Source organism: Thermobia domestica, chromosome 6 (genome assembly GCF_964235325.1).
Source record: "Thermobia domestica chromosome 6, izTheDome1.hap1.1, whole genome shotgun sequence".
Taxonomy (NCBI): domain Eukaryota; kingdom Metazoa; phylum Arthropoda; class Insecta; order Zygentoma; family Lepismatidae; genus Thermobia; species Thermobia domestica.
Genome location: NC_137459.1, coordinates 276584773 through 276596846, shown reverse-complemented (window position 1 = coordinate 276596846; position 12074 = coordinate 276584773). Strand labels below are relative to the sequence as shown.

Sequence of the window (12074 nt, the reverse complement as noted above, 5' to 3'; positions counted from 1 at the left end):
ACATAAGCCTCCTTTCTCTTCTTATTTTTATGAAACAAACAGAGGGCAGAATGGCCCGAACATAGCCCCCACCTTGAAACGCTCTAGTTTCAAATAACACACGCACACAATGAATGATCGAGATTCACACAAGAAATACACTAAAAGCGAGAAAAAATAATAACAATGCATAATAATAATAAAAAAAGACACACAAAACAAATATTCATATGCAATGATAAGACATGGTTGATGAGCGAGGTTGTAGCGTTTTGCATGACTTCACTTTACTTTGAAGGGTTGAAAGGCAATGGAACCAGCTTCGCAATGGGGCGCTTCAACTCCCCGAAGGCAGTCTTTACAGTAACTGCTCGCACTAAGCCATCATTTCCAGGAAATATGCACTGAACACGCCCTAATCTCCATTGCTGGGGAGGCAGATGGGATTCCCTCAAAATAACCATGTCACCAATCTTGATATTGTCTCGGTTTTTCCGCCACTTCGTTCTTGACTGGAGACTGCACAAATATTCTTGGGACCAACGGCGCCAAAAATGCTGCGACAACTGCTGCACCAATTGCCACCTTTTCAGATGAGAGAGCTGGGATGAAGTGAAATCCTTATCCTGGATAGAAAGTAATGATTCTCCCACAAGGAAATGAGCTGGTGTCAGAGCGGCCAGATCGTTGGGGTCATCCGAGAGAGGAGTGAGGGGGCGGGAGTTCAGAATTGCTTCAATTTGAACTAGCGTGGTATACATTTTCTCAAAGCTCAACGCCACCTCTCCCACGATGCGCTTGAAATGATGCTTTACTCCACGTATATTTGCTTCCCAAATCCCACCAAAATGAGGTGCGGACGGGGGGTTAAAATGCCAAGATATTCCTTGTTTGCTGAGGTAGGCAGCAGTTTCTTCATTTTTGGCCGTGTGAACACTCACTCTTAACAATTCCTTTAGCTCTTTGCTAGCTCCTACAAAGTTACGCCCACAATCGCTGTAGATGTCACTAGGTACGCCCCAACGAGCCACAAAACGCCTTAGGGCAGCGAGAAAGGAAGTGGTGCTTGCATCCGCTACTAATTCTAGGTGTATAGCCTTAGTGGAAAAACACACAAAAAGACAGATGTATGCCTTAAATCTCAAACGGCTGCGCCCCCGGCTGGCTTTGAGTAGCACCGGCCCTGCATAATCCACACCTGTGTGGGAAAGGCATCGGCTTGGGTTTACGCGAGAGGGGGGCAGGGAACCCATTAGTTGCGTCTCTGTTCTTCCTTCAAACCGACAACATTTTACACACTTCCGGATTATCTTCCTCACTAGATTTCTCGCACCCACAATCCAGAAATGTTGCCGTAGCGTAGATAACACTAATTGAGGGCCACCGTGGAAAGTGTTTAAATGCTCGTGATTGATCAGAAGTTCCGTTAATTTATGCTTATTGGGCAACAGCACGGGATGCTTTCTATCCACAGAAATGTCGGCGTTTTGTAATCTCCCCCCCACACGCAAGATGCCATTTTCGTCAATGAAGGGAGACAAGCATAAAATATTATTCTTATTGGGAATGGGCTCTTCATCCACTAAGCACTGGATTTCGGTGTGAAATTCTCTTTTCTGCACCTCCTTTACCAAACACAAAAGGCTCTCTTCCATTTCTTTCGATGTAAGTGCCCCCTGGCGTTTCTGCACCGGATTCCTGCAGTTGTAAACAAACCTGCGACACCAACCCACTACACGCTTCAATCTCACTAGGGAGGAGAAACGGTTCACAATGTCATTTTCAGACTGCACACACATAACGGTGATACATTTTTTCTTTTCTTCCACTTCTGTAGTACAGTCAGCGAGAGGATATGGGGGCTCTGGCAACATTGCTTCGCGCAACCACTCTGGACCGCTCCACCACAGGGGATGTTCTAAGAGCTCGCTGGGCTTTAACCCCCTTGACGCACAATCAGCTGCATTATCTTCACTCTTGGTATGTGACCATTGTGACGAAGGCAAAATTCCTTGTATTTTCGCTACCCGATTTGAAACGAAAGTTTTCCACTTGTCAGGTGACTGGGCTAACCAGGCCAACACAACAGTGGAGTCAGTGAAAGCCCTTGTATCCTGGACGTTTACACTGATGGCACTTGCAACTGTTTTTAACAATTTGGCCAGCAACAATGCGGCGCACAATTCCAATCGGGGTAGGGAAACAATTCTGATGGGAGCAACCTTGGTTTTTGCAGCGATAAGTCTCACGTCGACACGACCGTCAAGACGCTCTGCTCGTAAATAGGCGGCTGCAGAATAGGCCCGCTCACTAGCATCAGAGAAGCCTATTAATTGACAGCTGACGGTGTCAGAGGGCACAATGCATCGTTCGACCTTCACTTCACGGAGCACAAACAACTCATCGCAGTACTCTTGCCAGGCTGCACTTGTTTCAAAGGGGAGGGGGTCGTCCCAACCGAGGCTTTCCTTCCACAATGATTGTAACATCATCTTGGCCCTGACGGTTACTGGGGAGAGAAGGCCAAGGGGATCGAAAATCTTGGCAATCTCTGACAACACTTTTCGTTTTGCCCACACTGCGGAGGGAGAGGGAGGCACTACGTTGAACCCAAACTCGTCGGTAACAGGTGACCACTGTACTCCGAGGGTCTTGATGTTATCGGTGTCAAAGTTGAATTGTAGGTCAATTTCACGCATATGGGGAGGAACAGCCTGGAGCACTTCCGGTTCGCTAGATAGCCTCTTCACTGCGATTTCACGTGATCTGCCTAATGGGGCTGTGTTACCCCTGAAAGGTAGTCTCACCACATAACTTCCGTGCTCGTCACGGTGGTGTGTAGCTAAGAAGTGTTCTTCACAGCTCCTTTCTTCTTTGGACAGGTGTTTTGTAAGTGGGAGCTCTTCTAACTCCCAAAACTGGCGAAGAGCTTCATCGATCTCGCAGGAAACTCGATGTGACGTCACCGTTAGCTTCCCACTTGTCGGACCTATATTGCCAGATAGCACCCAGCCGAGACTAGTTTCTAATGCGACGGGCGTCCCGGGTGGCCCCATACACTTCCCGCTCAACATAAGTGATGGAAACACGTCTGCTCCCAACAGAATGTCAATGGGGCCCACTACGTTGAAAGTGGGATCTGCTAATCTTAGGCCCTCTAAATGAGACCAGTTTGTAGCACTAGGACACTTTTGTTTGGGTAGATCAGATGTAACTTTCTGAATTACCACAGCACGAGTTTCAAAAGTTTCACTTTTTCCCCCGAATGACTGAAACTCTAAGTCCACCATTGCACTCGCTGTCGCCACTCCTGCTCCTGTAATCCCGGAAATCACAATACTGGATTTCTTTTTCCTGAGGCCCAGCTTTTGTACACAGTTCTCGGTGACGAAACTAGATTCACTTGCGCAATCCAGCATCGCTCTGAAGGGGTAATACACACCATTATTTCCTCTTACTTTCACGATGGCAGTACATAATAACACCTGTGGTACACTTGCGTCCGCTGCAACATGGGCCGTGATATTTGATTCACGCACTGGTGACTCAGCTCTCTCGTAGTGCAAGAGAGTATGATGTTTTTTAGCGCACTTGCGACACGTACTAGATGCGCACGTATCCTTTCTACACGATTTCCGAAAACAATTAAAACACAGTTTCTTCTCTTTCACCAGGGTGACACGATCAGACACTTTGAGTTTTGTGAACTCCGCACATTTGTAGAGGGGGTGGATTGCACTGCATACGTTACATAATGTTTGACCACGTTCACTGGTGGTAACATGGGAGGAAGTTTGTTTTTTGTCGCGATTCTTCACTTGCTCACTACTTCCGGCGACGCGCGTTTTCCCGCCGGCAGACACTGCGAGCGCGCGGGCTCTGTTATCGAGGAACTCTGCGAGCTGCTCAAACGATGGCTGTTCATTTATTTTCAATGAAAGTTCCCACTGTCTACGACTTTCACTGTCCAGTTTATCCGTGATATGATAAACCAAGATAACATCCCAGTGTTCGACTGGTTGCTCGAGCACCTTGAGGGACCGCGTGCACTCCATTGTGGTATCAATTAACTTACGTAGGGCGGCTGGCGATTCTTGTTGTATTACGGGTTGCGTAACTAAGCGCTTAATTGTCGCGTTCACTATTTCCCTCTTATTGTGATACCGTGCATTTAAAATGTCCCACGCCTCTTTGTAGTTGCTGTCCGTGGTTTGCATCGCTTGAAGGAGTTGTGCTGGTTCCCCTTTCAAGGATGTTTTGAGGTATTGCAACTTTTGAGCACCTGACAGATTTTTGTTATTATGTACTGAAGCCACAAATAAATCGTGAAACGATAACCACTCATGGAGGTTTCCCGAAAACACTGGCAACTGTAACTGCGGTAGTCTTACGTCATTAGCAAGCTGCCTTTCAGACGAAGACGAAGGCTGAGCTCCTTTACTTCCCTCCAATTGAAAATCCATCAATTGAACACACATCTGGACTATTCTCTTGTCCATTTCCGCTAACTCTTCCTCTTCTTTTTCGAACTCCTCGTCTCCTGCCACCGCCGAAATATCATCCAGCAGCTTTGAACACTCCTGCTGGAGTTCACTGACCTTCGCCTGATGCACCAAGATGGCTGCCGCTGCGGTAGCGTCCAACTCTGTGATGGCTTTTTCTTCGCGCGTAATTTTTGACTTTAATGTTCTTTTCTTAATTTTTAGCGGCTCCATCTCTAAAACACTGCACTATGTTCGTGAGAAAAAAAACACTCAATCACTAGTCTTTATTGTTCACAGCAACAGTTCACATAAGCACTAGTAATCCGGCCCGGAGGACCATGTATACGCCGACCAAACAATAGTTTATTGTTTTGCGCATTTAATTAAACAGATAATGAGTTACTGAAAACAATAACAATTTATTTTGCATCTGGAATTTTGGACTGTATAAATTTGTATAGTTGCTGGAATTAATAAGTATTAGAATAAGAAAATCCAATACACAAACACTGAAGATCCCGCACACGAGGCTTTTGCAGGAAAGCACAACACAACACTGACAAAAAGATGCGGGCGGGAGGCGGCCTAACGGTATTTTTGAAAAGAAAGACAAGAGACCGCCAGAGTAAGATACTACAAATAGAAACCATATTGACCTGCAGAGACATCTCTACAGCAAAACTGACACTACATAAAACATATAATTTGTTCCAAGTTTTGGAAATGCTCACAATAGGCTCAAACACGGAAAAAAAAAACATAAGCCTCCTTTCTCTTCTTATTTTTATGAAACAAACAGAGGGCAGAATGGCCCGAACAGAATCTGACGTCAAAATTGCAAAATACAAAATGGCAGATCCAATATGGCTATTACAATTACAAAACGTCTTCTGGTTTGAAATGATGTACTTTTAATCAAGAACAATCATAGTTGGCAGGGATTATTACGAGGAGGTTGCAGACCGATTTGAAACCTCTTTCTGTACTATTTTAACAAGATGCTTGATTATAGTGCGTCTCTACACCTTCACAACTGGGGATGCGTATTTAAAGTGAGTCTCCTTGCCTTCCACTATACGGGTTGTTTATTGAAAGTGACTCCCCTCCCCTCTCACTAGTCCGAATGCATATTTAAAGTGAATCCTCTCTCCTCTCACTATTCGGAGTGTTTATTTAAAGTTAGTCCCCTCTCCTCTTGCTATTCCGGGTGCTTATTCCAGCGTCTAATGCAAAGTCGATTTTGTTACTAGATTCGTGGAGTGGTCACAATTCATCAACTTTTGAACCTATTTGAGGCGCGAGGGGACTCACTATCCATAAATGAAATGAAATGAAATGAAATCTTTGAGGTTTACGTTCCACGCTTATGTTGGCTATGTTAAATGAGACGGTGAAGATTAGAAATGAATGAAATGGTGGAATGAAGAAAGTAGAAGGAAACGGGAGAACCAAGAGAAAACTCACGCACACGGTGTTTATCCACCACAAAGTTCACTTGGCACGAGCTGGGACCGAACCAGGGACTCCATGTACCAGAGGTGAATGCTCTACCATTGAGCCACTGCGGACCCTCACTATGCATAAGAACCGCGAATAGTGAGAGGTGCAGAGACTCACTTTAATCAAGTACCATGTTAAAATAAGCACAGAAAGAGATTTCAAATCAGTCTGCAAGCTCCTCGCAGTAATCCCTGTCAACTATGATTGTTCTTGGCTAGCACAGCATTTCAAACCAGAAGACTTTTTGTAATTGTAATAGCCATATTGGATCCGCCATTTTGGATTTTGCAATTTTGACGTCAGATTCTGAATCAGCTATTCTAAAACTCCGTGGCATTATGTTTTCTTCTGCATTAAATGATTGTTTTTTGTATATGCTTCGAGACTACCCCTAACGGTTCAAAGGGTGATTTTTACTCTTAACCCGCACTATTTCCGAAATTTAAAAGCGTGTCAATTATTTTTCGATGTTCTACAAATGTGCAAAGTTTCATTCAAATCTGTGAGTGACACTTCCGTAAGTCTTTTTGTCAGTATTGGAGCACAATAGGACCAGTAAGTACTACTCTTAGGGTATAATTTTATTCAACTTTCCCATTGTTTGCTTATGAAACAACCCTAGGGTTCCTTTCAGAGTTTTAGAACATACAATTATTTGGTTCGTTGATTTCAGATCTAGATCTCGGCGGCTCAGTGGTAGAGCAGTCACCTTTCGTGCGTGTGGTCCCTACTTCGATCCCAGTACACGCCAAGTGAGCTTTGTGATGGACAAATGCTGTGTACGTGAGTTTGAGTTTTCCCGTTTCCTCCCACTTTCTTCACTCCAAATTGTCTGACCACTTTCTCCTTTAGCCTACATGTCATAACCGTGGGACTTAAAACTGAAGATGCCATTACAAATGATTTGATTTTAGGTTTAACCTTGCAATCAGCACTTGGCCTCCATGAGACGTAGACATATAATTTAAAGTGGGATCCGAACCGCATTAACTCCCACCGGGAATCGAACCTGGTTATTTCGCACCAAAGCCGCATACGCTAACCATATTCGCAAGAGAAGATACATGTACCGAAATAAGATGTTGGGCGTAATTTATTATGTCAAAGAAACAAGTTAAAATAATCCATTTACTGTAGAAGTGAATCACACTGGCTGTAGCCCGCTGTCATGTTTCACAGTTGATGACACTAGTAATTCATCTAGTTTATGACAAGAAGCACGCTGATCATGTGATCACTATCTTAACATGTTTTGTGCTCTGAATTGTCTTTTCTTATTCTTTCTCGCTGATTGTATAATATATAAATCTACAGACTGGGCTAAACTACGGTCTCAGTGAATTTAGTTTTGCTTCGAAATTTATAAATTTGTGTAAGCTATTATATTGTTTTTTTTTTTTCTTAATCTAAACTATTTCAAGTAAACTTATATCAAATTAATCTTAAATTGCATATTGAATTTGTGATGGAACACATCACAAAGTTTGTATCTCGTGGTTTTATGTCTCAGAGACAGACTTATGCCGGTGGTGACTCGGACAGACCGCAGGTCCACAGTGATTCGGACAGACTCAAGACCCAGAATATTTGGGTTATACCAGGTCTGTCTGCGTCACCGAGTCTGAGTCAGCGGATCAGGCCAGTTCTCAGAAGCAAGACCCACAGGCGGATACAAGTTTTGACGCAAGTGACACGATGGCATATGTCATCACTGATAATAGCAGCAAATGACATTAAAGCTGAATTTTGTCATTACGCAATTGGAAGAATCAGTTTCAAACTTATTATTATTATTATTATTATTATTATTATTATTATTATTATTATTATTATTATTATTATTATTATTATTATTATTATTATTAAACACTCACGGCAAAAGGCCCTCCATGCTGGAATAGTGACTAGCGAGTGTGCTTTTGGTGCATATGGTGCATACGGTTCGATTCCTAGTGTGAAAAGAACACAAAAAATCACAGTATTGACACCGATTAATCATTAGTCTGATTTAGTGTAAGGACATAACTGTGAGATGTTAAATTAAATAAAAAGCAAGAAAAGTGTTGGTGAATTATCCAGTCAAATTGAAGTGCTGGTGGTTTCGAAACATCTTATTTGCGTGTGTTTGTTGTATGTTTTAATATGGGTCTGTCAGCAGCCGTAATAAGCTCGCTGCATATGCCAAGCATTTAGGTAGAATGCCGTGAACGAACGCACCGCCACGTATTGGTTCAGAAATTCAATTCAGGAGATGTGTGCCAGAATTGGCGTGGGTCAATGAAAACTTGACCCACGACCCACTGACCCACCACCCACCGTGGCCCACTCTGACCCACTACCCACCATGACCCACTCTGACTCACCACCCACCATGAACCACTCTCATCCACTGTGACCTACTCTGACTTACCAAAATCCATCGTCATCAACTCTGAACACGATCCACGGCCTCTTCTATACTGACTAAATTGTTTACACTTGTAATAAAACAAGACTGGCATTGTCACTAATCGGAGTTTGAATTTCTAGTCAATCGCTCAAGCACTACTCTGTTACAATAACGGTGGATCTGACCTTTACGATATAAAATGGTAAAGTGTTTGTCAGTAAGGAAATTGAAACAGTTCGAGGTGGGGGAAAATTAGTGTGTGCCTAAAATATACTTATACTAAGAGAGTATTCTTGCAAGTGTTAATTTCTGAACGCATTCCAAAAGAAACTTCTATTCGCAGGAAATACCCCTGCACAATATGGAAAAGGTTATGGTTTCTCAATTTACAGTATTTTTCTCACAAAAGACTTGAAAAATCAGTTTTTCATAGTGTATAAAGGTGCTCGGGTACCCTATGTGAGAGCATTTCCATAAAGTATGCTCATAATTGTAATTTGTATAATCACTAAAACACCACGATAAATTTAAGTTACAATTATGCATAATTGAAATTATTATGAGTATTTATTCAAAGTAGTTTACCTAAGCAAAGAAGATACTTACGAAAAATTAGGTACAAAGTTGAATAACACAAATAAGCCATTAGTAATACAAGTATACATTTTCCATAATTCGTAATTTTCCACCTTAAAACAAATCTGGAATCGGGTTTATTTCCTGTTGGTAACTTTTTCGTGGTAAATCATCCGCAGCGGAATGATGTCCATCCTTCAGACAAGAAATAACTAGCTCGTATATTTCGAGCTTGTCTAGCGGTGAGCCATTGATGAACAACAAGTTAGACAATGTTTGAGCACTTAGTCTATTTCTAATATCAGTCATCTGGAAATTCATAAGGGGAAATCCCCGTTCGCACTCTGTCGTGGAAATTTATAATACTTCTACGAGGGCCACTAAGAAAGTTTTGAGATGTGAAATAACTTACATACTTAAAATCAATTTAACACTTACATTTTCTCAAAGTGTTCACCATTGCACTGTACACACTTTTGCATCCTCCAAAACCGCTTTTGGAAGCAGTGTTGCCAGTCTTTTTCTTCAAATGTTGAAAGTTCATTCTCGTAAGCCACTACAGCTTCTTCAGGGCTGCAAAATCTCTTCCCACGCATGCAATCTTTGATCCTGGGGAACAGAAAAAATCACACAGGGCCAGGTCAGGGCTATACAGCGGATGAGTCATAAGTCTGACCTCCGTAAATTCTAAAAACTGAATTGTGATGTTGGTCGTGTGTGCGGACGCGTTGTCAGTGGCGGATTACCAAATAGGCCCACTAGGCACGTGCCTATGGGCGGCAACACTTGGGGGCGGCAAATCTTTTCTCCAGAATATAAAAAAATGTCTTATGTACGCAGTAACAATTTAGACCTTTGAAACCAGTGTTTCAAATCAATGGTTTGCAACACTTTCGCTTCATACGGAAGAAACCTTGGTGTCTCGTATATATCTATCATATGTGTTATCGAGAAATGTTTCGTGTGCTCTGCCTCCTTCAGATTCGAATTGAGGCGTCAATTAATTTGTTTTTTAACCCGTACTGTAACTTTTATCGCTTGCAATGACAATAATCGCCCACCCAATCTTGCTGGTTTGTTTTTGTAAATAAACCGTCGATTTCTCACACCCCTGCGAAACCAATGACCAACCGATAAAGAAGACTGTTTGAAACTCGCATAGTCGCATTGCCTGTACAATGTCAGTCTTTTTTAAAATATATATATATAAAAAAGACAGAGCGAAAGAAAATACAGTCGGTCATTTTTGAGACTGCTGTTAAGTGAGTTAGTGCATCTTTCGCATGGGCCTCAGAAGTAGTTGTTTTTTACCGTGTTATTAATCTACTCGGAGATACTTCTGTTATATGCAGACGAGTATTGGTGCTTTGCAATAAATAATTACGCAGATATCTAATTCGATGCAACTAGTTTTTGCCTTACTGTGTTTTCTGGCGCATTCAGTTGGTTGTTAGTGCGTTTGCTATTTGGTGTTTTTTTTTTTAATCCAGCAGCATGAAGCGAACAAAATTAACTGGGGCGCCTTATCGTAAACTTGCAAACGAAAAGCGCAAAATAGAAGCAACCTTACAGAAAAAGCTTGGTACATTGGACACATTTTTTAGGCGAAAAGAACAAGTGATTTCCGAAAGCAGTTCAGTAACTGATGTGGAGGAAGTTACATCGGGTGAACTCTGTGAAACGAAAAATGTTGACAATATTGTGAGTTTAGTGTAGGAAGAAAGTGCACTTAAAGTAATGTCTCCTCAGTTCGTAGGAGTTAGTGATTGTAACAGTGAGAGTGCAAATTTCGTTAGTGACGATCGTGCTGAGTGGTGTCTGAATGAGTCTACAATTGACATTCTTCTAAGACGTAGAATTAATCAGAATACTGTAAACGATATTTCTAAATTGCAAAGATTCATAGTAGGCAAGACAAGATTTTTAAATAAGAGTGCTTTTTTTCGTAAACTTGTAAATGGCGAATCGATTTTGCAGGATTATTTGGTATATTCGTGTAGCATTGGCGCCGTTTTATTGTGCATCATGTAGGTTATTCAAAGGCAAGACAAAGATCGAAACTCACGACATTTCAGACTGGAAAAACATTTCAAATATTCTAACATCACACGAAAATTCTGAACACAAAAACTGCGAACAATTCAGAATTGCAGAAATCTGTTGGGATCTTGGAGAACCAGTTTCAATCACATATTCAGACAGAACGTACATACTGGGTCAGTGTCTTAAGAAGAATTTTTTTCTGTCGTAAAGACGTTGACAAGTCGCGGGCTTCCTTTACGTGGTCAGGAAGAAAAATTCAATTCTCTGCACAACGGGCAATACATGATGTCTTTAGAGCTTATTGCCGAGTTTGATCCATTTCTTGCGGAACACATTGAACGGTATGTAAATCCGGGGGAAAGGTCATACAAGCTACTTTTCTTCTACAATTTGTGATGAAGTTATTGAACTACTTGCTGATAGAGTGAGAAAAGAAATTATTAATGACATAAAACAAAGCAAATATTTCTCCATAATAATTTATTCAACTCCAGATATTTCGTATCCTGATCAGTTATCTTTTGTGTTAAGACATGAATGAAGAGGGTAAACCTGTTAAAAGGTTTCTTTCGTTTCTGGCAAATCCAGGTCACAAGTCTGAAAATCTAGCCGAAGCTGTAATAGATATTTTGACCAGACATTCTATTGACCTTACTAATTGCAGAGGCCAGTCGTACGACAATGCCAGCAATATGTTGGGGGCATATACAGGTTTACAGGCTCGAATTAAAGGAATAAATTCTAAAGCGTATTCTGTGCCCTGCGCAGCTCATTCTTTGAATTTGGTCGGAAGTAGTGCAGCAAGCAGTTGTAGGAAAACATGTGCTTTTCTCAATATGCTTTAAAATATTTATATATTTTTTTTCAGTTCGACAAAACGCTAGAACTTACTTGCTTCTTTCGTGTATCCAGGAACGAAAATACTAAAATCTTTATCACAGACACGTTGGTCAGCACGAGAAGAGGCTTGTACATGTATATATGAAAACTGGGATATTGTAATTCAAACCCTTACTCATGTAAGCGATGATCCTTTTGAGAAACCTCTAGTTCGAAATGAGGACTTATCCCTCTTGAATCAACTAAGCAGGCTGAAAACAGCT

At 41.7% G+C, this 12074-nt stretch overlaps 1 protein-coding gene across 1 annotated transcript; it reads right to left on the bottom strand.

Annotated features, from left to right (window-relative positions):
- Positions 1-266: 266 nt before the first annotated feature.
- Positions 267-4694, bottom strand: LOC145687553 (uncharacterized). Its single transcript, XM_081761019.1, has one exon. The coding sequence runs from the start codon at positions 4692-4694 to the stop codon at positions 267-269; it is 4428 nt and encodes a 1475-aa protein (XP_081617145.1).
- Positions 4695-12074: the final 7380 nt, after the last annotated feature.